The following is a 24,402-nucleotide window of genomic DNA, read 5'->3' as shown; positions in this document are numbered from 1 at the left end:
GACACCCGCCACACACACCCCCGATTATGTGCTTCCCCCCTTTCCTGCCTTCTTTTTCTCCTCGTCCGAAGCTCCTCCCTCCTTTTCTGCCTTCTCCCTACCTAGGTAGGTAGTCTATACTTTGCCTCACTTTTGTCTTTTGTTCGTGTTGTCGTGCCTCAGACCAGGGGGCGCTGGTTGTGTATCCGTAGTCTCCTCTCATTGAATCATCCCGTCTACCTGTCAGGGCAAAGGCGAAACACTTGGACTCTTCGCGACATGGCCCAGCTGCCACTTACCCATTCCAGCATGGCTTGACTCGAAAAATGGCGATAGCACGCTACATTTTGCTCTCTCTCCACAACAACTCTCGGGACACCGGACGATGATCCATGGCCCTTTCAGACTTTGTGTATGGGGTATTGCGAATTATTTCCCTCAGGGCTACCTATGCACAGCACGACCATGCTACCTTGGGCACGCACCATTACGACTCAGATCACCAGAAGGACACCGCACCGGCGATACTCTATGAGCGATGCATAGAGCCCAAGTTTACCTAGCAAACCGCGAACCAATTGTCACAAATCCCAACTCTGTGTAAAGCGCCTGCGATAGGTTCTTGTTGAGGTCGTTTTTGCGGATGCGCCTTGCAGGAACTTGGAAGTCTCAGCGGGACCAACAGGTTCGGACAATCAACGAGGATCAAGGGCATAGCAGATAAGTCTCAAGCTCGCACAAACACCACCAAACCCGAAAGCTCATGCCCATGCTTGGCTGGCGCACTCCGGCACTTTGTTCAAGGCGACCTAGAACTCTCTCTGAATTGCAACTGGCATGCTGAGACCGCTACAGCCAAAGGACCATAGGCGGATATAAAAGCCGGTGCATCGCCCCAGCTCATTAACTCTGATGCGACAACAACAACATCGTTGAAAGAATACCATCCGAGACCAAGAATCCAGCGGAATGGCGGCCAGACCAGATCGCGAACAAGGCGCGGTATCCGACCGAACCTGACATGTAGCAAGCTGAACCGGAGGAGTTCTGTCGGCTCTGATGTGGGCGCCAAGTTGACCGAGGAACCTTCGTAATCTGCCTTTCTCATTTCACCGTGCGAAAGGGGCAGTTTCTCGAGATGATTACGATCCACTTCAGGGGGACTCTACATCTACAATTCTCGGCTTGCTATCGCACCTTTGCGAGCTCTGCAAATGACCCAAAACCAAAGGCAGACAGGGCCATTTGCATCATCGGCGCGGGGCGGCAGAAGCATCTGACGCGTTCTCTACTCGGAGTTAGAAGCCCTAACTACGGATAAAGATGATGTGGAAAGGGTGACACGAAAACCTCCCGCATCTGCCGTGGTGACTGGCCACACCTCCCTGTCAGGGTTAGATGGATACAAACCAAAAAATTGCTTTGAGCCCAAACTCCAATCCCACTCGACGAGAGCCAATCGTACTTCCGAGGATCAGACATGCCAACCCCGACACATAGAAAAAAAACAAGAAGCCAAGTGGCGCAACCCCGACTGGAGATGAGACCAGAGCTCCGCGCCGCTCAATCCACCTGGCTTGCTTCCCAGTTTGATGCATCTCACGTAACAAACGAAGTAGATGGACATGCTGTTGTTCTGACAGCATCCCATACCAATCCATCTGCCGTTAGGCCTCCACGAAGCCAAGATAACAAAGAACAAAGAGCGTCCACCCTCTTACTAAATCCCAGTCAATCAATGGGGAAGGGGAGAGCGGGCGGCTTCTGCCCGTCCACCCCGATCGGAGGGGGAGTGTCATCTCCGACATTGAAGAGGGGGGGAAGACCAAACGATGACCATCTATCCGCACAGCAGGCTGTTTCAACACAACCGTGCGACCACCGTCGACGTTTGTCATGGAATCATACCGTCAAACACCGAGCCTCGATCCGTACGAGCCGTAACCCAAAAGCGACAGTGCATCTCAGGGATGTTCTTACCTCTTCGTCATAATCGCTATCGCCTGGCCGATCACCCATCAACGACCAGTGCCAGCAGGAACTCGTGTTGTCGTCATCCCAAAGCCAAACTTCGTTGTGCATCCCCGAAATCACCCTTACGCCCTGCAACGCTCCACAAACCCAGTAGTTACTTCCGTGAACGGCATCATCACCATGACTCTTGCGCGTCACGCTTTATGCTTTGCCATCCCGGCCCACCATCACGGCAGTCGCTGAAGTCACGACAAAAATGCAAAGTGTCTTGCGCAAAGGCCACGGAAGAGATCCGTCTGCGCATGTATTGGGTATCGATTCTTGGAAAGACGCAAGTATTGCTCTTCTTAATCAAGGCCCAGTCACGACCCGCCATTGACCGAGAGACGGCGCCGCAGGAGGAATGCACCCGCATCAGCGGTGACCAAACGGTCTCTGGAATGCGTTGCTATTGTTTTGTCTGTCCCAACGCCACACAACTATATCATGAGCTCGAGAAGTCTCGAGCCTGCCACGCCTGATGGGTGAACCATCTCTTACTCACCTAAACATTCCAACATGCATTTCATCACCAAGATTATTTACGCCTGTGTCGCCTTACACGTCGCCTTCCAGGGCGCGATCGGTGCAATCCTTCGTGGACGGACTAGCGGTGCTGACTCGGTTCAGCTTCCAGCAAGCGACATCCACGCCCTGAGTCTAGCTGCCGAGGACCTCGATGTTGAACTGGAGAGTTTCCTAAGGAAATGGGGCGGTGGCCATCGCAAACCCGACATTGTTGATATTGCAAACATGGTAAAGAGGCAAGCGGGCAGCATCCAGATCTCACCACAAGACCTTCAGGATCTTTTGAGGCTCATCCAGTCCATCGAGCGGCAGCTTGCGGCCATCATTGCATCTGGAGGCAGTCCGGCGAGCGGAACTGCCGTTCCGCCTCCGTCCAACACGGTTAGTAACTCGGGCCCGATCGGTTCGTCGCCGGCGCTGTCGAACGGACAGCCGACTGCCACTGGAAATGACCCAGCCAGCCCCGGGGTAAGTCCCCCCACCCCCAGTTCCTTTCTGACAAGCAGCGACCCGGGAAATGGTGAGCCTCTTACTACGACATACGTGACATCCGTTTTGACTACTTCGCAATGCAAGACGACCGTCACTCAAACATTCACGGAGTATTTGTACGAGGACGGTCCATCAGCGGTTCCTAGAGTCGTCCGGTCAGTGGTCGAGGTCGACGAGCATGATACCGAGGACTCGGATCCCGATGCGACACAGGATTCTGACCATGATGACGATTGGGAGCCTTGGACCGAATTTGATGGAACAACGGTGGAGGACGACGGTTCAGATGTCGGATTCACCACGCGCGACACCTGGGCTTCCTTGGGCGTGACACGCCGCGACCCTGGAGGGGCCCCCAACGATTCTGAATCCCTCGTCGGTCGTGGAATAGAAGAAGATGTTTGAAGGCAGGCTTCTGTCCCAAGGTGGGCTTCCTGGCTGCCGCACATCAGGCACTATTGCTCACGGCTCGCAGGGCATCGAGCATTGTGGAGGCTGAAAGTGAACAAGAATGGATAACGACGGACAACGACATGTAACGATGGAAAGAATTCATGAGATGATTTTTACGACTTTTAACGACATTCATTTCGACAAGGGAAGCAAACGAGGAGGATTTGGTATCTGGGGGGGCTGTTATCTCTCTCAACAAGACCCGAGACGGCGAGGAATTCGCCGGTCATGTGTCGCATCTTCAACAGATGAGCTCTCAGACTGGCCTATCACAGAGCACTCATTAATACCACACCGCACTTTTTCTTATCGGCTTAACAGTCGGCTGCCTCATTTATGTGTGAAACCTGTTAGCGTCTCAGCCCGTCCAGTCCGGGTCCGTGTGCCAAGAGGCCGGAACGGTTCCGGCCACACCGGCCTCAATCGGCAAAAAAGCGGGACATGGGGAATCCATTACTCAACCACCCTCCAACTGCAAGTCGCCTGCACCGGCCTCTCAGAACCACAAAACTCGGCATCTCGAACAACAAAACGGCGCGACATCACCCGGAGGGGGAACCACTCTATTAACGTTTACTGCATTCTGCAAGAAGGAAAAGTTTGCCAACTGGCCCAACGGGGTCTGCGATGGGGCATGTCTGGGATGTGGGAGCCTGTGGGATGCAGAGGAATGCTGCTTATCGCGGCCGACGAGCGGTGGATGCAAGGGCTCGACCAGCTAAAAAGGAAAAGCAAACCCCTTGGTTGGTCTTGGGGGTTATCCGGAGGAGCCCGCGTGACCAGAGATTGGGATGATATGACAAACAGAAATGGGACGGGCACGGCGAACGGGGGCTTCGTGTCATGCTCTGCGGCCGGCGCGAGAAGGACACCCCCTCACTTGAGGCCGGAATCGATTCCGGCCACGAAGTATATACGCGGCGCCGAGTGGCGGGAGGTCAACAATCCGAACTTGCACTCGCATCCATCCAGCACCTGCACCGAAAAAGCATTCTCTGGGCTCTGCAGCAATTTATTTGGCAATTTTTGCGATTTCCCCCCGTCATTTCGCATACCCATATCATCACTTACACGCACTTCTTCGACTCGTGTAAGTCAACTTACACGACTTTACTCCCATCCCCCCCCCAAACAACCCAAACCCGTCTATCCATCACAAGCATACAGACAACCCTGCAAACACAACAAAATCAACACCGCCGTCACTCCGTAACCCACAACTTCAACTAACGCGCGCACACACACACACACACACACACACAAACACACTTCCTCTCTCCCTTTCCCCATATCCATTCATCCATCCACTTACCCCACGCTATCTCCCCCAAATCTTTCTTCGCAATGGGATCGATCGACTCCACCCCTTTTCCCGTCCTCGACGACCCCCGTCCCGAGGACAACTCCCTCCCCGCCTTCATGGTCTCCACCACCCGCGGCTTCCTCCCTCGTGCCGACCCCGTTGCCGTTTTGCCCTCCGAGTTTGCCCCGCTTGAGGACATACTTTCCCGCATGCCCGTCAAGAAGCTCGACGGCACGCCGGGCCTGCTGGCGTCGTCCACGCTGGGCGAGACGGTCGACGCCGAGTTCCCCGACCTCACCCACGCCATCGACAAGTACAAGGACAACCTGCCGGTATGTACCAGTCCCCAATTGTCTCTCTTCCTTGGTTCTAACTGTGGAACCAGTTGATGAACGCCTTGTACCGCGACTACTCGTTCCTCGCGTCCGCCTATCTGCTCGAGCCTTGCCATGAGCGCTTCGTCAGGGGCGAGGGATACGGCCTCGCGAGGGATCGCTTGCCCAGGAGCATCTCGCTGCCTATCGCGCGCTGCGCCGACCTGTACGTGACTCTCATGATTACCCTCCTCTCTATGCACATTTCAAAATTTGTCTCTTTTCACCCCGTCCATCGCAGCCTGCCTTGCCGCAATCGCTAACAGCGTCAAGCACCGGCTTTAAGCCCTGGATGGAGTACGCCGGCTCCTACGCTCTCTACAACTACCGTCTCGAAGACCCTTCAAAGGGCATGGAGTACTCCAACGTCCGGCTCATCCGCGCCTTTGAGAAGGGTTTGGACCCGACCTCGTCCGAGGCTGGCTTCGTGCTCGTCCACATCGCCATGGTGAAGCACACCGGCGGCCTGGTGAAGGGCACAGTGGACGCGCTCCGCTCGTCCGGCTCGCCCGGCTCCCCCTTCGACCGCGCCGGCCTCAACCGCGGGCTCTCTGAGGTCCTCGCGGCCCTCCGGACGATCAACAACACGATGGAGACCATGTGGGACAAGTCGCGGCCGCAGAGCTACACCAGCTTCCGCACCTTCATCTTCGGCATCACCAGCCAGAGCATGTTCCCCAACGGCGTCGTCTACGAGGGCGTCAACAACGACGAGCCCATGTCCTTCCGCGGCGAGTCGGGCGCCAACGACTCCATCGTGCCTCTCATGGACAACCTCCTCCAGGTGCCCATGCCCGACACGCCCCTCACCGAGATCCTCAAGGACTTCCGGTCGTACCGCCCCAGCAACCACCGCCAGTTCCTGCTGCACGTCAAGGACCGCTCCCTCGAGGTCGGCCTCAAGAACGCCGCGCTCGCCGCCAAACTGTCGGCCGAAGGCCTCGCCGAGGACGAGAGGGAGGCCATCCGCGAGTCCCGCCGCCTTTGGCTGCTCATCCTGCACCAGGTCCGCGACTTCCGCTGGCGCCACTGGTGCTTCGCCCGCGAGTACATCCTCAAGCGCACATCTCACCCGACGGCCACCGGCGGCAGCCCCATCGTCACCTGGCTGCCGAACCAGCTCGAGGCCATCCTCGTCGAGATGGAGGACCTGTACGAGGCCGTGGGCGGCGGCGCCAGGGGGGATTGGGACCTCGGCGAGGAGCTGCGGGATGTCATGGACTTGGTGTCGCGGCAGAAGCAGACGCTGCGGAAGGAGGTGGCCAAGTACTGCGCCGAGCGCGGCGTCGGCTCGCCCATGTCGTCGTGAACAAAGGAGCTGCGGGCGTAGACCGTCATCGTGGACGGGTGTGGCACATAGGAAAGAACGCTATAGGCAGAACGTACAAATCAAAAGGAAACAAATTAGGGCATTCGGCTGATTTCACAATTGATCTCGCGCGCACGCGCTATAATACGCTTATCATGAGACCATGCCTTGCGGGCGCGCTAGATACGGAAGTGCGCCGTCGGGCTTAGTTGTTCATCGCCTTATCCATACTCTCCCTCCACCTGGGGGCGTTCCTCCTCAGAGTCCAGACGCAGACATAACCCGAGATCCACGTGAAGATGCCCAATATGGTGAATAGCCAGCCGTTCCCGATGGCGCTGATGACGGGCTGCGCGGCGACCGCGCCTACGCAACTGAAAATGTTCCTGACAAAGTTGTTGACCGCCACGCCGCCCGAGCTCCGCTTGGGCATGAACTCGGTCAGCATGGTAGTGGCGGCGCCGCTGTGGGAAGAAGCAATGTTAGCCGGTAGCTCGATGCGATGATGATAAGAAGCAGAGGCGGCACACGAGACCATCTGACGGCGGCGGGGGAATGGGGACTTACAAGACGAGCATGGAACTGGCTCCGAAAGTAAAGAGGCCGATGCACGGCACGAACCAGAAGAGGCCCTTCTCCACCACCCAGCCGTAGTAGATCAGGGAGGCGGGGTACACCGTGGCGGCGATCCAAATGTTCTCGCGCATCCTGTCCTCCGGGAGCATGACGAGCTTGCCATCGGCGTCGTAGCGGCCGGCTTTGCGGGCCTCGCGGGCCATGATGACGTCGAGCCAGCGGCCGCCGAGGAGCGAGGCAAGGAAGTAGCCCAGCCCCGCGGGGAAGTAGAACAGGCCGACGATAAGCTCGGTGAAGCCATACGGCGCCTCAGAGAGCGTGGCCTGGACCGAGATGTTGACGAAGAAGAGGGCGCCGAAGGTAATGGCGGCAAAGAAGACGGTGATGGCGACGGGGGGGAAGCGCAGGTAGAGTAGCACCGACAGCGGGTCGACGAGAGACTTTTTGAGGAGCGCCGCCGCCCTCTTGGAGTGCACCTTGACCGACTCGGTCGTCCTGGTCCGTGAGAGGGCCACCTTATCGCCGGCGGACGCGGCACGGGGCGGGGCCGCGGGCTTGGGTCGCGCCAGGGTCTCCGGGAGGCAAAAGAGTATCATGAAGAGGACCAGGCCGCCATAGATGGCCAGCGCCCACATCGTCGACTGCCATCCGAAGCGCTGCGATAGTGCTCCGCCGATGATGGGCTACGAGAGGAGAGCCGGGGTCAGGATCTGAATCATCAAGAGGGTGTGGGCGTGAGACTCACAGCCAAGAGAGGCCCCGTCAGGGGACCGAGGTAGAAGATACTCATGGCACGGCCTCTTTCACGCGGCTCCCAGATATCGGCAATGGTACCGGCCCCGACCGCCTGCACACTGGCGCTTGCTCCGCCGCCGAAGAGGCGCATGACGATGAGCATGCTGATGTTGACGCTCACGGCGCTGAGAATGGAGAAGACCACGAAAAGGGTGAACGACAGCAGGTAGATGGTCCGGCGGCCCAGGGTCTCGGAAAAGGACGACCACCACAGTGGGAAGATGGCCATGGCCAGCATGTAAAACGCCACGGACAAGTTGGTGATGGTAGGCGAGACGTCGAATTCCTTGGACATCTCAGGCAGGGCAGCTTTTTTGTGCGTTTGTCAATGGCAGTTCACAGACTAAAGGCGCTGGGGTTGCGTTCGCTGCAGCTTACGATAAAAGATGGAGGATCCCATAGGGGACACGGCGGCGGCGAGGGCGATGATCAAGGTAATTGTCCATTTCGTCTTATCCGCGTAGTTATAGGGGTTGTCCACTTCCGGGATGGCTGCCAGCTGGGCAAAAAGGCCGCGTCTCTTGGACCTGGCGACGACAGAGAGGGCGCGGGAGCGGGTGGAGGAGGCACGGGACCGCGTTCGCGCCGGGGCGTCGCCGGCCGATGGGTCTCCGCCGGCCGGGTCGGCGTCTGCGGGTCTACGGGACGTGTCCCCATCCCGACCAATCTCGGTGATTGCTTCCTCATCGTCGCTGTCGCTCGACCGACTCTGGTCATCACCACGACTGCGGGCGTCGTCTGCTGGGAAAGAATCCTTTTCCGGGTCGCGTGGTGTGGCGGCAGCGGCGGCCATTGCTGAATGCCGAGTCGGTGCCGAAGGATGGGTTCTTCACAAAGCTCCGGGTTCGGCCTCCAAGGTGCAGGGTCGGAGCGGATGACGCGCAGCTGAACAAGAAGGAGGAGCGTGAACTTCGAGGCCCACGAGGAAATCCAAGCAGAAACATCAGGAATATGAGAGGAGAAGCGCAACGCGAAGATGACGACAGGAATTGCCGGGGCGTCTCCGATTTTTGAATCGGGTGTTGTCCGGCTTTCGCACCCCACATAACCTCCCAGGGCCTGGTCATGATGGCTAGACTAGCCTCTTCATGGACAGCCCATCCAGAATATCTTGGGTCGGGTACCGTTCCGCAGTGGAGTGGATCGGCACCGCGCTCGGCTCTGGGCACCCGATGCTTCGAGGGCGTAAAGATGCCTCGGCCGTCGTGGGGCGGGTGGCGGGCCATCGTTGCGGACATCCAGGCCGGCCCGCACAAGAGGCATAACTCACACTCACTCTAAGGAGCGGTGCGTCAACCAAACATGAGGCCGGCGGAGAAATGGCACGAAGCACTTGCGAGTGTTCTTGGTAAACACCCAGAAGGTGGATGATCGGCGCTGGCCGTCTACAGTAGGACCGCGGGAGAAGCCCGGTTTCCGTTCTATATCCGCTTGCGTAGGTGTGCGGACAGTGTGACCACGACCAATCTGGCAGGCCCGAATCCTCTGGGGTTCGTTCTTATCGAAGGCTCGCTCCTTATCTGGCGGAACGGGAAGCTCCTGCGACTACGGCCAGTGCGTGGCCGTCGCGGGGGGCATGTGTCGCGGCTACCTCCATGCTTGGCGGCGTTCGGGCGGTAGGATACCGGAAAGCAGGAGAAACCGTTGACACACGGAAGTGAGATGAAGGGTGGTGGGTGAAGGAAGAGTGGGCGAAAGATGGATGCTGTTGCCGCAACATATCCGTACCTCGGCTGGGTGGGGCACGTGGGAAGTTCGACCGACCATGAAAGAAGACGCCAGCCCTTCATGACTCAGGGTCACTGCTGCTTTGGTAGCATTTCCAACGAAAGACAGCAAGCAGTTGTAATGCAGACGACCTCCAGGCAGCGAGAGGCCATATGTTGTTGCAGAGACTGACAAAGATGCGAATGATGGTGACTTCTTCAGGTACCTACTTGCCTACCTTACTTGTGTACCCAGGCTACTAGGTAGGTGGTGTACATAGCGCGGGTTGGGTACAGTAGGGCTTTCAGCGGGTCCATTGGCCACTGAAGACCCCTGTTCGTGACATGACTTGAGACTGAGCTGCCCAAAAGGGAGATGGATGGCTGACTGTGTTTTCGACTCCTGGCTTTTACTTATACAATGCAAGGTAGTCGAATAAGACCACTGTACATCGTACCATCACAGTCTCCTAACTGTCTGTGTCGGTTCGAATAAGGTTGTTCGGTTGGGCGTTCTGTCACTGGGATTGGCAAGGTTGACAAAATTGACTCTAACTCAATCACACAACAAGTTACCTGAGGTACCTGAGGGTACACGTCGCTTTGGTGGGTACCGAGGTACTGGGAGAGGTACCAACTTGATCATCCCTCCGTCCTCCCGCTCCGAGTGCGGGGCTCCAAATTTTCATGGCTAAATGTGCTACCCGCCGGGGCACCAGCCAACCAACAATACTGACTCCCAACGGCTGTAAGATCTCATAGTTATTGACTCATCCGGATTGCCTGGACTTGTAAGTGCGGGAAGCCTTGCATTTTGCGCATCTCATACCCCAAATCCTCACTTTTCACCGCCCAATCCCAGTCAATCTCACCCACAATCATGTCCCTGACCAACGCCTCCCCCGTCGACGCCGCAAAGGGTGCGAAGTCGGCCTCTCACATCCTCGCGACCCTCCCTGCCGAAGCCCGCAACGACGCGCTCACGGCCATTCACGCCGCCCTCGCCGAAGCCAAAGATGACATCCTGGCCGCTAATGCGCGAGACCTGGACCTGGCCCGCAAGGCCGCCGCCGACGGCCATTTGAGCCAGAGTCTGGTGTCCCGCCTCGACCTGGGCAAAAAGGGCAAGTTCGAGGATATGCTCAAGGGAATTTTGGATGTGCGGGGGCTCGAGGACCCGGGTATGTATACGCTCTCTCTCTCCTTCGTGCATCAAATCGCAGGCCTCCGCTCGCTCCTCTGACACGGCACAGTTGGAAAGGTCACTCTGAGAACTAAGCTGGATGATGGCCTCGTCCTCGAAAGGGTCACCTGCCCCATCGGCGTCCTTCTCATCATTTTCGAGGCCCGCCCCGAGGTCATCGCCAACATCGCCTCCCTAGCCATCAAGTCAGGCAACGCCGCCATCTTGAAGGGCGGCAAGGAGTCCACCGAGTCCTTCATTGCCATCTCCAAGGTCATCTCCGCCGCCCTCGACCGCTCCAAGGTTCCCAACTCGGCCATCCAGCTCGTCACCACCCGCGATGTCATCCCCCAGCTCCTGGCTCTCGACCAGTACATCGACCTCGTTGTGCCCCGCGGCTCCAACGAGCTCGTTCGCTACATCAAAGAGTCCACCAAGATCCCCGTCCTGGGCCACGCTGACGGGCTGTGTTCCATCTACCTCACCGACTCCGCCGACCCCGCCATGGCCGCCGGCGTCATCGTCGACTCCAAAACGAGCTATCCGGCCGCCTGCAACAGCTTGGAGACCCTGCTTGTCCAAGAATCGGCCCTCGAGTCCGTCTTCCCCTCCGCCGCCGAGGCCCTGATCGCAAAGGGCGTCACCCTGCATTGTGATGCCAAGTCCAAAGCCACTCTGCAGTCCAAGATCTCCGGAGAGGCTGCCGCCAGGGTGGTTGAAGCCAAAGATGCCGACTACGACACCGAATTCCTTTCCCTTGATCTCGCCGTCAAGGTCGTTGCGTCGCTAGACGATGCCATTGAGCACATCAACGCCCACGGTTCCAAGCACACCGAGGCCATCCTCACCTCGTCGTCCGACGACGCCGAGAGGTTCATGGCGGCCGTCGACGCGGCCGGCGTCTACTGGAATGCCTCTACGCGCATGGCTGACGGCATGCGTTACGGCTTCGGTACCGAGGTTGGCATCAGCACCAACAAGATTCATTCACGCGGTCCCGTCGGGCTGGAGGGTCTCATGATTTACAAGTACAAGATCAGGGGCCAGGGCCAAGTGTCGCTGGCGTACGGTGAGGCCGAGGGCCAGAAGCCTTTCAAGCACGAGAAGTTGCCGTTCTGAAAAGCGAAAGTACAAAAGAGCATGGTCACCCGGCGTTAGTCAGGCGTTGCGGAATTCAAGAAATTAAACAAATGAAAAGTTGAACAAAACTACATGTCCCCAAGGGCAGTTTTCAAACGACGTTGTAAGTCCTGTTGTGGCTTGCTCTTCGTCGTCACTGGTCGTCGTGACGGCGCTCGGCCCCACATTGGTCGGAGGCCTGCCGGTTCGGGACGGCCCTGGCGGTCGAGAAGCCGGGGTCTTGCTGTATCGCCATACCACATGTCACAGGCCTGAGAAGCCCCGTATCTGGTGGTTCAGCCATAGCCTCATACTTCCCGCTTTTTGTTTTGCTGCAGGAATGTCTGGGCAAAGTCTGGGCAACGCCTCCAGCTCATCTGACATACCTTTCTGCCCTTGGGCATTTCGGACACCGCGCGAAGAAGCTTGTCTCAACAACTTCAACGTGCTTCGGAAAGACACTCTTCAAATTTAACCTTCAAGACAGTGTCCCCTCAGGAATGATAATGATGACATGAAAATCAATAGCCAAGAATGCGAGAAAAGTGAACGAGAGGGAGGAAGAAAATCAGACCAATGACAGGGCGGCACTCTTATTGCTGGGCTCTAAGCGCCGCCCCTCTTCACCTGGCGCCCAAACGAGTTAGGGACTCTCCTCGTCCCTCTGGGCGGCCCCCAACGATTGGACGGACCTTGGCCAAGCATCCCATCCATCCCCATCAGGTCGAATTAGAAGCAGAATCGATCTTTGGGTGAAGCTCTCCAATGCCACTTACCCTACCACACTATCATATGTGTGCAGGAAGACGGGAAGCTGGGACGCGATGCGGCCACATCTCGTGGCCACCCCCCGAGCCATGGCAGGGGTTCCGGCGGAGCTCTCTTGCATGGCGCGTGAAGCTCCCCCCCTCTTCTTTAACTGAACTGAACCCGAAGCGCGTCGTCCACTGTCTCTCTTCTCTGCGCAACAAATGTTTCCTTCTTCCTTCGAGATATTCCTCAAAATCTGTTAGAGCGCCTCAATCATTCCAGCCCAATCGGAAACCGGCATTCCTCTCGTGAAACTTGAATATTGATGTTCGTGCTACTTGCGCTTTGCATCAACACGTGGGCTGTAAGTGCGGGGCAGCGATGCGATGCGACCGGCAGAAGGCAACTGATTGAATGGCTGACTTGAATACAGATCGGTCTACCGCTCTCCTCGACTTCTCCTCTTCGTCGTTCGCCCTCGAGGCTACTCGTTACCTCCCTGTAGTCCCTTCAATCTTGACGACGTCCCCGAAAACACGCCACGTTCCCCGTGGCCATGTCTGCGCAGTACTATCCCCGTGAGTCGCCCGTTTACCTACCTCGCCAGAGGAACATGAACAGCTCGCGCTGACAACATCCCACAGCTCCCCCATCGGGAGGTACGTTTTTCTGGACTTTACAAAGTTATCTAATGCGACGTTTGCTGACCAAACTCTAAGGCCAATCTCAGCAGAATTATCCTCCGCCTCCGCAATCGCCGCCGGCGAACCAGACCAAGTTCTCCTACCCTGCTCCTCCCTCGCAACCTCAGCACAACCATAGTATGAGCTACCCTCCACCTCAGCCCTCGCCAGGCCAGTCGCAGAACTACCCGCCCCCTCCTCAAGCTCCGCAGACGCAGAATTACCCTCCCCCTCCTCCCGCCCAGTCAAGCACGCCTCAGAACTACCCGTTCCCTCCTCAGTCTCCGTCCGGACAGACCACGAGCTACCCTCCCCCCCAGCAGGCGTCTCCAAGCCAGGGAAGGACGTATCCCCCGCCTCCTCAGGCTACTACGTCGCCTGCGCCAGCTCAGCAATACCCCCCGCCTCCAGGCCTTTCCCAAGGACAGCCTCAACAACAACATTATCAACAACAGCAGTACCAGTCGCCTCCTCAGGCGTCACCGCAGCCGTCACCTCAGCACCAGCAATACCAGGAGACGCACCAACAGGCGCAACTTCCCTTGCGACAACCAGAAACTCCGGATTCACAGCCTCAGTTCTCTCCTCCGCCTCCCAACTTTGACGGCCCGCCCGAATCCTCCAGCCTGCCGGAGAAGCAATATGTCGAGGAAACACCAATCGATACGAGCAACCCGTCCAACCTCGTCGGAGGCGCACCCCCCACGACGCATTTCATAGGAGCCACGGCCGCCGTCGATGACGTCGGCACCTTCAACGGCGGGAGCTACCGCATCAGTCACAGGGACAGCAACACCATCCTCACCGTTCAACTGGCCATGGGATGCCCGTTGCAGGCGAAGCCAGGTGTCATGGTGGCCATGTCGCACTCGATCACGCTCAGGGGCCAGCTCAAGTTTAGCATGAAGAAGCTTGTGGCCGGTGCCGAGATGGCCAGTTCCACCTTTGTCGGGCCCGGCGAGCTTCTCCTGGCCCCGCCCATGCTCGGCGACATCACCAGTCTGCGTCTTACGGGCCAGGAGACGTGGTCGGTCGGACAGGACGCGTACCTGGCTTCCACTCAAGGTGTCATCAAAGACTACAAGCGCCAAGGTCTTAGTAAGGCCATTTTCAGTGGCGAGGGCCTGTACGTGTACAAAATTAGCGGCACCGGCCTGCTTTGGCTCACCAGCTTTGGCGCCATCATTCGTAAAGACGTGAGTGAGCCTCCGCGATGACGACGGCGCACCGAAGGCTGACTTTGATCTAGCTCATGGACGGTGAGAAATATGTCGTGGACAACGGCCACTTGGTGGCATGGAACGTCAAGTACATCATGGAGCGAGTCGCCTCTGGAGGTATCATCTCGGGCCTTTCCTCGGGCGAGGGTCTGGTTTGCAAGTTCACGGGCCCCGGAACTGTCTTCATGCAGACAAGGAATGCGGTAAGTTTTCCATGGCCCATTGACCATTTGATCGTGCTGATGTATTGGGCTACAGAAACACTTCAGCGCCTATCTTTCCGGACAGGCAAATCAGACGGTGTAAGGGTGCTTGGATTGTTTACTTGTATCTCGACAGGTGTGCTGTGACTTGCTTCAGGAAGAAGTGGCATTGAAAACCCGGACAGATTACAGAGTCAGAGGGCGATTCTCTTGGGTGGTTGGTATTGAGCGTGTGCTGGAATTGATATTCTCTAAATGTCTCCGCTAAATGACTCCGCAAGATGGTCAGCAATGATTGATGCCCTCTCATTTTGAACTCGAGGAAAGAATTACCGAACACAAAATAATTTCTAGAGTCTGTACCTCTGTGCCATCAGACAAAGGTTTGATGGTTCGGAAGGTGGATGACAGTGAGTGCTTCCTTCCCTAGACGTGAGGCTCACAAGCCCGGAAAGACCATCTCGAGATCGCCCTCCTTTCCCTGCCTACCTGCCTACCTATTTACCTAAATTGCGGAGCAAGTCGCCCGGAATACAAACTACTCGTCCAAGTCCGCCGTCCTTCCCACTTCCCTCCACTCTCCACATCCTCCATCGACATCACCCATCGCATCACCTCAGTCCCGCCCTTTTTGGACGCTTCTTTGCAGACTTACAGGTTTCAGCCTAGAGCGCATGATTTTTACACCAGCGAGGAAGTCCAACCACATTACAGGCGCGCGAGCCGTCTCTCGAGAGTGGACCATCGTTGTTCTCCGATTTCCCGATTTCGTCGTCCTACATCACCTGTTCGGCGAGACAACAACATTGCGCGGTAAACTCTGAACATACCAGCCGACCAGAATACCTACCACACATTCACCGCCGCACATACACCACTTTGCTTCGGCTGTTATATGCGGAATTTCCTAGGCAGTCGTGCGCTTTCTTGGACTCCCATCAACTTCACTTGCTCGAAACCCCCGCGTGTGCCTTGACGACAACTAAATCATCCCTCGGCCACGTGAGATCGGTATCTCTTTCTACCCAAACTCCATGCACAATCACCTGGCGTCTCAACTGCATCGGGAAAGTAGTCAATTGCCCAACCTACGAGTCTGAACGACGCTCGTCATCGCCCTACCAGCTCGTAAGTTCGTTACCTGGTCTTCACGAGATTCTGTATGTCCCCTTCCTTTTTCTACACTGCGACGGAGCCTCGCTGACCAAATCACAGTCGCAATGGGGAAAGTCACTTCACCGTTGAGTACCGCCAACTGGCGCAGACCGCAGTTCTCTCACGACCAGCATACTCACCAGGTCAAGATGCCAAGGAAGCGAAAGCCATCGACCTCTGCCACCGAGTTTGACGTGACAGATGCAGCTACCCACTGTCGAAAGCCCGTCGCCGGTGTTGACTCTTTACACAGCGCAACCGATCCGATGTCTGCGGGGGATCAGCATATCCTGAAGAAGCTTGACGGCAATCCCTCGGCCAAGGCCAAATGTGCCGTGGCCAGTGCCGTTCCTGTTGCCAGCGATGGGAGCAAGATGTCCTCCTAGAAGCAGGACCCCACAACATTCGTCCTGGATGTGTTCATCCACGAATGCAATGATCCCAAGTGCAAGGAGCACGACAGCCTGTTCCGCAATGCCGAAATCCGCAGCACTAGAAATTCAAACCGCTTCAGATCCAAGGAGCGTGACGATCGAGTGTCCGAGTTCGACAAGCAATTACATGCTGTCAGAGTCACCCCTCGCAAATTGTCCAAGATCGATCTCACAATGCCTTGCAAGCATGAGAGGGATAACATTTTGATCGGCAAGAATCATCCCAAGGAATTGCAAGAACAGCCGAAGCAAAGCCAAGTCGCAGTCATATGCGACCCAGCCATTATCAACATAGTTGATCGGGATCTGAAGCCGGCGAGCGAAGAGACCACATCTGGCCGAGCTGACCGGTTCCAAGAACTTCTGCGGAAACTTCAACGCTCTTCGCAAGTTCGCCAGTCAACTTCCATGGCCAAAAAAAAGCCTGGCGAGAATCGTCCAAGGCAAGACTCTGGTGATTCCGGTAACTCTGGTGACTCTGGTGTCGACGTCGGAAGCTCAACAAAGACTCGACCTCTCAACCCTATGGCAAAGGAGTTCTCGGTGTCAGGCCCCAAGCAAGACCCAGTTGTGGTAAAAGCGCCCGAAGAAACGTCTATCAACATTCCTCTATCGATGCTCAAAAGGATATTGGGCAGCAGTGACGCCTCCAAGATCGTCGACGCTCCTCAGCATCATCTGGATGAAATCGTCGCCAACACACTCCAACGGTATGGCATTCCAGAAATGCAACAACATCGCATTGCGTCGCCTCCCACTTTGTCACCTTTGGTGCCAAGTCCGACCTTCCAGTCGTCTTTTCTGCAGCATATTTCTCCACCATCCATTGGCCCAACTTTTGGACTCCAGGACAACGCGATGATGCCCCAGTTTGGCGTTCCTCCTCAGATCCCTGTTGTTCCGCTAGATCCATCTGCCGCAGGCTTCACACCGTCTGTCACAAGGAATTTGGTTAGCATCCCTCCTCCGCCGCCGTCTGTTTCGCATTTCTACCAGCCAACCTACATCCAACCTCCGTCTGGAAACAACGCCCAGTTGGATACCTACATGCGAACTCCCGACTATGGTCGACAGATGCCCAATGTTCAACCGCCCGTTTCTGGGCTTGGACCGAATCCAGAAACTTCTTTTTTCCAGGCGCAGCCGTCGATGCCAAACCAAGGACATGTCTTCAACGGAAACAAAACTCCGGTATTTGGTACTGGAATCAACCCAAGACCCGCTCGCAAGCCGCGGGTGCCTGATGCATTTGGCCAACAGAGCTATGAGGCTTACATCGAATGGCGCAAAGCGAACGAGCCCGGATACGCCCTTGAATGCAAGGCAAGGCAGGCCAAGAGGGCCTTTCGATCTAATGGGCCTGATTCACAGCTTCCATCAACTGGCCTGGTAGCTCAAACCTCTTCTTAGTCCTGTGAAACACAACCCTAAGGACGCGTGGTTTCCGGATAAATCATTGTAGCGACTAGAGTCTGGATTCCCACTGTCCATGATGAGAGACATTTTTAGGCTGAGAATATTTGGTATCGATTACTGGAGGTTGGTCGAGGTGTAATGCAAGGGTACTTGAAACAGGCAGGATTGTCTGCTATTGGGAACTGTAGGATTATGGCTGGGGACCAAACTCAATGACTATGGCGGAAAGGATTATGACGCGAAACTTGGAGCAGCTAGCGTCCAAGTAAGTCTCTGAGCCGATCGGGGCTGTTTGTTTGTACATGTTTAGATCAACAGATGGGTCACCATTCTTCTCTTCCGAGCAAGTAAGCAAAGCAAACGAGCAAAAAAGCCCCCTTATTTATTTAAATATACCCTGCTCAGTAACGAGGCTGGCAAAGTGCGCTATAGGCGGGAAATCACCATGACGTAAACCCGCCATAGACCGATGCAAAAACAGTCTCAAGATGAAGGACAGCAGCATAAATCATGTTGTTTTTGGTATCTGTGTGCAAAAGCTACTCCTTCCTTGCCAACGTCATCCTGGCGCCGGCCTCAAGTCGTAAAAACGGTGGCGAACTTTCTCTCTCTCTCTCTCTCTCTCTCTCTCTCTCTCTCTCTCTCTCTCTCTCTCCACGAAAAGCTGGTCAACCTCATGCCAGAGGTACACCTCCCAAAGTCATGATTTCACCATCATATATATAGGGTTCAATCGATATCGATACAAACTAAACGCCTTCAATGCCGTACGCCTTGAGGGCAGTTCCACCAAACAAGGCGGCCTGGTCCTCAGGCTCAAGGGTGGCCATGTAGCACGTGCGCTCGACCAGGAGCTTCCACTTGCGCCATGCCTCATCGACGCCGACGGTGCAGACAGGCCAATCGCTACCGAACATTGTGCGGCGGGTGCCAAAGGTGGCGAGCACGACGCCGAGCCAGGGGAAGATGGCCTCGAAGATGGCGTTGGGGTCCTGGCCCTTGAGAGAATCGGGCATCTCGGAGAAGCCGCCCGAGAGCTTCATGTAGGTATTGGAGCACTTTGAGAGGGCGTAGATGGCGGTGCGCCAGTGGACAAAAGAGGGGTCTGTTGTGTTTATGATGCCGAGGTCGGGCTTGCACAGGTGGTCTGGGATTGTGGTTGATTATTAGCAGGTGGTTCGCAGTGAAACAAGGACGACGGAGGTGGTGACTGACTGACGACGAAGGTAACCTTCTCCTCCTCAGGGACTCCTTCGTGAGCGCGGGAGATGATCTCCAACGCCTCATCGAGCTGCTTGTTACCGCGGCGATGCTGGTCGACGCCGAGGTCGAAGGCGAAGCCCCGCTTGCCCAGGAGCTTCAGGCTGGCGATGAAGTCGTCCGTCAGGCCGGTTCCGTGGGGCTTGTCCTGCAGCAGGTAGCGAAAGCCCCTGATCTTGGGCCAAACGTTCTCGCCGGCGACGTCCTTGACATGGTCGAGGTACTTCTCCATGGCGGCGGGACCCGAGGGCAGCGGGGCCCAGGGAACGATGCCGAGACACAGGCTGCTCTGGTCGGGCGTGTGACCCTCGCCGTCGCGGGGTTTGCCCTCAGCGATGCGGCGAAGCCAGGCAACCTCCATGAGCGGGAACTCCCATCCAGAGGCGTCGCGGGCGCCCAACTCGAGGTCGTGCTTGCGGTCCGTTTCGAGGAAGATGAAGCCCTTGAGGTTCGATGGCGAGCCGGTGGCGGCGACATAGTCGGAGACGGAGCGCTGCGTCGCGATAGGGTTGCCCGGCTTCGCCCAAGCGAGAGTCTCGATCTCCGTTTCCGGGTAGAGGTGGATGTGCGAGTCGACAATGGGGTAGTCGGCGGCCATGATGGGCTTCTGGGACGGCTTGCGAGCGTAGCAGTCTTTTGGCGGGACGGAGGGTCTAGCGAACGAGCTTGTGGTCTTGTATCAAGAGCGAAATGGACATTCGGTCGAGAAGACAGAATTAGAATCAAAGCCGACCGAGGATCGATCGGGAGCTAGCTAGGTAGATAGGTAGGTAGCTCTGTGCAGGATATGTTTGAGCTAAGCTCGAAAAGTTGACCCGAGAAGGAGGTGAAGTCCCCGCACCTGCTCCTGACATCGCGGGGTCACAGCAGTGACCACTGACTACCGCCCCGCCGCCCCACCAACTCGCCCTCACCTACCACCTTACTGTGTGGTTGCCCCCACCGACCCTTTTTGTGATGTTACTGGCCCCGCAGACTTCAGGGGTTCATTCCCCCGAACACCGACGGCTCTTTGTGGAAAGGGGATCCTGGCCATGGCCCACGGCGGTAGGAACTTGCACCTACACCGGCCGGCCGGCTTCAGTCACGTCATTCGGCACCCGTTCAGTGACTCTGGCATCTAACAGCCATTTAGAACTAGGTTTCAGGCCACAGTTGGGAAACACTCGACATGTCACTTTTGGAATGGTTTTGGTTTGGAATGGTTTTGGTTGTGTTTATTGTTGAATAGATTCAAGAGGCATCTACCCAATCCGCCTGTGGCGGCAGCTTCGCTGTCTACATGGGGCGGCTTGCCCGGGCCTTCCAAAGCCCAGCCCGGGGCCGCGAAAATGGTCCATCCCCAGGAGCGACGGCGGCGGCGGAGGCGGCAGAGACGGTGGGTGTATCTGCTGCTATTGCTGCCGCACACTCCTTTTCCATCCCCTGGAGTCTCGGTCCCGCATTCTCCCTTGAACGGAGGGATGCGAGGATGCTCCGTTGTTGTCAGTGTGGAGACGTGACAAACGAAACGGGAGTTCACGCGCGGCCCGGACAGGCGGCCGCGGCGCGGGGTCGCAGCATCGACCCATTGGGAACGAGGGGGCGGGCGTGCCGAGACCGGCTCGGCCGCACCGCTCCCTCGGTGCATGCAATGATTAGCCGTCGGCGAGTGCCGGCTCGCTGCCGTCACAGAGGCGGACGGCAGCGGCGGGGCAGCATCGCGCGACGAAATGAATGTACGGCCACGTAGGACCTTCTTCTTCGTGTTTTTCTCTCGGTGGTCCCTTCCCAGGGCAGGATTGGGCTCTTCATCGCACGACGATGCCGTGGCGGCGAGTGGAGGGGACGTACTCCTCCTCCTCCTCGGAGTCGGAGCAGTCGGAGCTGTCGTCGTAGCCGCAGCGGGCGCCGCCGCAGTCGATCTTGACGCGGTCGCCCTTGCGGGTGATGCCGTAGCGCTCGCAGGTGCAGGTGCTGACGTCGGAGCCGGGGGTGCTGTAGCCGGACAAGGAGGAGCTCGGGCTGGAGCTGTCGGAGCGGTAGGACAGGCTGGAGCCGGTGGATGAGACGGGGGAGCTGGAGAAGTCGGTGACGATGTCCTCCTCGTCAAAGCCGGCGGCGCCGAAGCGGGCGGTGAGCTCCTCGATGGTCTCGTCGTCGCAGTAGTCGCTGTTGAGGATGTGCTGGGTAGCGTGGGGCGACATGGGCTTGGGGGCCTTAATCTGGGACACGGACAGGGGGCGACCCTTGGGGATGTCGCGAGACGAGGAGCGGTGGCGGCTGGACTTGCTCTCCTTGTCCTTGGAGGAGTGGCGGGAGCTGCGAGACGAGGAGTGGGAAGAGGACTTGGAGGACGACTTAGAGCTGCTGGAGCTGCTGGACTTTGAGCTCGACTTGCTCGACGACTTTCCGCTGGACGGCAGATCGAGGATGTTCAGCTCGCGGCCAGTGGTGGGCTCAACGGTGGAGGCTACGCTGGGGTTGTGGGCGACGTGGTAGCCGTCAATGATGTAGTAGTACCAGTAGCGCTGGCCGGCGGACAGAGTGGAGCCGCCGAACTTGAAGGTGCCCTTCCACGAGCCGGACTTGGACGAAGACTTGTCCTTGGAGAGGGGAAGCTGGCCGACGTAGTTGTCCCAGGAGCCGAGCAGATGCACGGTCTTGACACCAGAGGAAACACGGAGGGAGAAGGAGAGTTGAGTGGACGACATTATTGCGGTTTTTTGACAACAGGTGCTGCGATTAAGTGACGATTGGCCAATAATGTGCGTGTTGAGCAAGAAATTCCAGATTTCCGTTTATTTGGGGGGTAACAAGTTGACCGGCAACTTTGGTGATGGTGTTTTGAAAAGGCTGGGTATTAGTTTGGAGTGTGAATTAAGATAGAGACCGGCTCTATGGAAAGAAAGAAGAACAAACGGGGGGGGAGGAAAACGAAAAACTGAAATTAGTTGTTTGAAAGCTTGCTGAAGAGGAGGAAGAGAAAAGGAAGACGGAAAGGGAAGATGGGAGGCTTCCATTATATGGCTTGAGCGGCCGTCCCTAGAGGCCAACGCGAGGCCGCTGGTTGCGGGCCACTATCCTCTCTTCCTTCGCTCCCCTGCCCTTCCCGTCTGGTGGGTTCGTGGAAAGCCACTCGAGATGCCGTGCTACTCGTGCCGCCCACCGCATGGTTGGGGGCAACGAGATGGGTTGTCAGTGGAGTGGAGTATGCGAAAGAAAGCATCGTTCGACAGAGGCCAATGGGAGGACGGCTGGGGACGGCGATGCCTGTGTATGGCCGATGCAAGCAGCCAGCCAATATCACACTGGTGATGTGCTCCGCGGGCGACGTTGGGAGGATCAGCCACCCGGAGGGGGGTTTCCCCTCGTCCATGAATGAGCTGGGCACTTTGTCGATCTGTGTGTGTGTGTCCGAGGTGTGTTTGACAAATGGGAACGAGAACTCTCCTCTGTCAAGGCCCTTCCCCCTCGTCTTGCCCATCACCGTCACCTTTTTGTGGCGTCCCCATCTCTGCTTTCCCGCTAACAGGTTGTTGCCATGCTTTAGTGGTACTACCACAAGAGAGATGGCCGCCGGGATGGGCCAGGTCTGCAAGCTGGGCGGTTAAGCATGGTGAAGGAGAGGGGTTTCTTGGACAAGCGTCGGCGAAAATAGAACGTTGTGAAGGAAAAGAGTGGGTCGCTTCGGGAGTAAATCACGATACAATCGGTACGTCCCTTCCGTCCTCCGTGTGCTCCAAGTGGTCCAGAGCCGGCCGCCCTCTTCCGGCTTCCAACTGGGCGTCTAAATCCCTGTCGTCATTGGCCAATAGCTCACGCACATCGTCTTCCTGTGCCCCTGTCGCTTGTCACCCATCACCAAGTGATGTGCTGCAGGTCAGGCCAATCAGGACTTTGGACGCTCGATGCAGCTTTGCGAGAGCATCACCAAGCTCACGAGGCTTCCCAGCTCTTCTGATGGCTCTCTAGTGGCGCGGATTGGCCCATTCCCGTGGGTGCGAGATGAGCAGAAGAAGCCACTATTCAGTTCCTGCACGGTATTCGCCGGTTCATCCGCATCAGTAAGAAAGTGAACTGACATGTTGCATCATGCACCGAGTCAACATGCAAGTGGTCTGCATGTAGATGCGCAAGCTCTGAGAGATTTGGCAAGTCTCTCTCCCATTGGGAATACCGTGGTTGACCATCTTTCACCAGCCGCTTGGCCAAAGTCCTAGGAACCAAAGATCGCGCGAGTCGGAAGAAAGGGAAGCAAACACGATGCCAGAAGCCATGTGCCTGGTTCCCTGGGTGACCTTGCGGACGGCTCTGATTGCTCCGGTTCGTCAGTTGCTTTCCGTACCTGCTTAGACATTGAATCGTGGCATGAGTTCTCAAGATATGGCAAAGCGGGCGACTCGGGGTCAGTTCCTGTTGATGGAGCTTGATTTAAAATGGCCAGGAATGAGACAAGAGTCGAGGGGGAAAAACCAACAACTTGGGCTACAAGGAGATCAAACACTACCGAGAACCGGAGCCGGAAATGGTACAGAAGCCGGGGGGTGCAACTCTAAAGTGCCTGCTAAAGTGCCTGCTTCGTTGCCTGCATTGCCCCTGGCTGTGTGGCCTGTCTCTACACTGTCGACGTGGCCGGGCGTGGTTGCGGATCGCCAAGTGCAAACTGCCGTCCTCTGCCTTCGGTCGACATCCGCCTATCTGCGTGGTCTTGGTGCCCACACCACCACACCTCGGAGGATGAGATGGTAAGGAACGGCATGGTTCTGCCGTCCTCCCTCGGTACAGTATCGAGGTGCGTCATCCGGCCGTGTGCGTCTCTAGCCTCGGCGGGTATGTGAGCCCATCACACACGGACGGAACCATGCCCCGCTGGTGAGAATGACAACCTCCGCCGTAAGGTTCCCTTCCTCACATCTGGGATCTAGGATCCAGTCTGCAGGTGCAAATGATTCTGGACCGCGAAGGGCGGTTCATCACAATCATCCCTCCGTCTTGTCGAGCACGAGACTTGGAAGGGGCGAGGACTTGCGAGCAGGTAGCGATTCAGGATATCGATCGTGGCCCCGTTATCGGCGAATGTCTCATAGACGACTGCAGATGTGAAGCGGTCTGACCTCAGCATAGTGAGATCGGCCTGTCGGCTGACTGGCTGTGCACTTTTGAGTGCTACGCTGCCTGTGTTGCGGCATCACAACAGATGAACCCGGGACGCATTCTTCCAAAGTGTGGTCATCCGATCTGGGTACGAAGATGTGGTGATGTCGGTAAGGCGTCTGATGGGTGACGGGAGTACACCTGGCGGGACACAGCGGGATCGCCCGTGACCAAGTTCGACCAATTCCCTCTGTAACTCCACATTTGCAACTGGTTACCTAATTTACCGATCACGTGATAGCGCGTTTGCGAATCGCGAGGTTTTGGGAGGGAATTGGGAGACCGTGAAGTGTTTTCTAGCTTCGCGGTTGGCGC

General features: G+C 56.9%; 8 protein-coding genes across 8 annotated transcripts; 5 read left to right on the top strand and 3 right to left on the bottom strand.

Annotated features, from left to right (window-relative positions):
• Nucleotides 1-2,511: 2,511 nt before the first annotated feature.
• Nucleotides 2,512-3,417, top strand: CH63R_09056 (uncharacterized protein; the record flags this gene model as incomplete). The annotated part of the gene is made up of 1 exon (XM_018304030.1): nucleotides 2,512-3,417. One exon carries the CDS (start codon nucleotides 2,512-2,514, stop codon nucleotides 3,415-3,417), a length of 906 nt encoding a protein of 301 aa, XP_018156053.1.
• A 1,392-nt stretch (nucleotides 3,418-4,809) lies between these two features.
• On the top strand, nucleotides 4,810-6,451 carry CH63R_09055 (Indoleamine 2,3-dioxygenase; the record flags this gene model as incomplete). The annotated part of the gene is made up of 3 exons (XM_018304029.1): nucleotides 4,810-5,100; nucleotides 5,154-5,308; nucleotides 5,416-6,451. 3 exons carry the CDS (start codon nucleotides 4,810-4,812, stop codon nucleotides 6,449-6,451), a joined length of 1,482 nt encoding a protein of 493 aa, XP_018156052.1.
• Nucleotides 6,452-6,656: 205 nt separating this feature from the next.
• Nucleotides 6,657-8,615, bottom strand: CH63R_09054 (major facilitator superfamily transporter; the record flags this gene model as incomplete). The annotated part of the gene is made up of 4 exons (XM_018304028.1): nucleotides 6,657-6,915; nucleotides 7,019-7,710; nucleotides 7,773-8,131; nucleotides 8,201-8,615. 4 exons carry the CDS (start codon nucleotides 8,613-8,615, stop codon nucleotides 6,657-6,659), a joined length of 1,725 nt encoding a protein of 574 aa, XP_018156051.1.
• Nucleotides 8,616-10,408: 1,793 nt separating this feature from the next.
• On the top strand, nucleotides 10,409-11,830 carry CH63R_09053 (Glutamate-5-semialdehyde dehydrogenase; the record flags this gene model as incomplete). The annotated part of the gene is made up of 2 exons (XM_018304027.1): nucleotides 10,409-10,709; nucleotides 10,782-11,830. The coding sequence occupies 2 exons, from the start codon at nucleotides 10,409-10,411 to the stop codon at nucleotides 11,828-11,830; spliced, it is 1,350 nt and encodes a 449-aa protein (XP_018156050.1).
• A 1,306-nt stretch (nucleotides 11,831-13,136) lies between these two features.
• CH63R_09052 (Duf124 domain-containing protein) lies at nucleotides 13,137-14,789 on the top strand (the record flags this gene model as incomplete). The annotated part of the gene is made up of 5 exons (XM_018304026.1): nucleotides 13,137-13,158; nucleotides 13,225-13,239; nucleotides 13,300-14,459; nucleotides 14,513-14,686; nucleotides 14,742-14,789. The coding sequence occupies 5 exons, from the start codon at nucleotides 13,137-13,139 to the stop codon at nucleotides 14,787-14,789; spliced, it is 1,419 nt and encodes a 472-aa protein (XP_018156049.1).
• A 1,117-nt stretch (nucleotides 14,790-15,906) lies between these two features.
• On the top strand, nucleotides 15,907-16,227 carry CH63R_09051 (uncharacterized protein; the record flags this gene model as incomplete). The annotated part of the gene is made up of 1 exon (XM_018304025.1): nucleotides 15,907-16,227. One exon carries the CDS (start codon nucleotides 15,907-15,909, stop codon nucleotides 16,225-16,227), a length of 321 nt encoding a protein of 106 aa, XP_018156048.1.
• Nucleotides 16,228-18,440: 2,213 nt separating this feature from the next.
• CH63R_09050 (Amidohydrolase) lies at nucleotides 18,441-19,549 on the bottom strand (the record flags this gene model as incomplete). Its single annotated transcript, XM_018304024.1, has 2 exons — nucleotides 18,441-18,838; nucleotides 18,907-19,549. The coding sequence occupies 2 exons, from the start codon at nucleotides 19,547-19,549 to the stop codon at nucleotides 18,441-18,443; spliced, it is 1,041 nt and encodes a 346-aa protein (XP_018156047.1).
• A 1,192-nt stretch (nucleotides 19,550-20,741) lies between these two features.
• Nucleotides 20,742-21,644, bottom strand: CH63R_09049 (GTP-binding protein EsdC; the record flags this gene model as incomplete). Its single annotated transcript, XM_018304023.1, has 1 exon — nucleotides 20,742-21,644. One exon carries the CDS (start codon nucleotides 21,642-21,644, stop codon nucleotides 20,742-20,744), a length of 903 nt encoding a protein of 300 aa, XP_018156046.1.
• Nucleotides 21,645-24,402: the final 2,758 nt, after the last annotated feature.

The sequence above is a fragment of the Colletotrichum higginsianum genome, chromosome 6, assembly GCF_001672515.1.
Source record: "Colletotrichum higginsianum IMI 349063 chromosome 6, whole genome shotgun sequence".
Taxonomy (NCBI): domain Eukaryota; kingdom Fungi; phylum Ascomycota; class Sordariomycetes; order Glomerellales; family Glomerellaceae; genus Colletotrichum; species Colletotrichum higginsianum.
The sequence above is the reverse complement of the archived record's forward strand: the minus strand, read 5'-3'. Positions and strand labels throughout refer to the sequence as shown.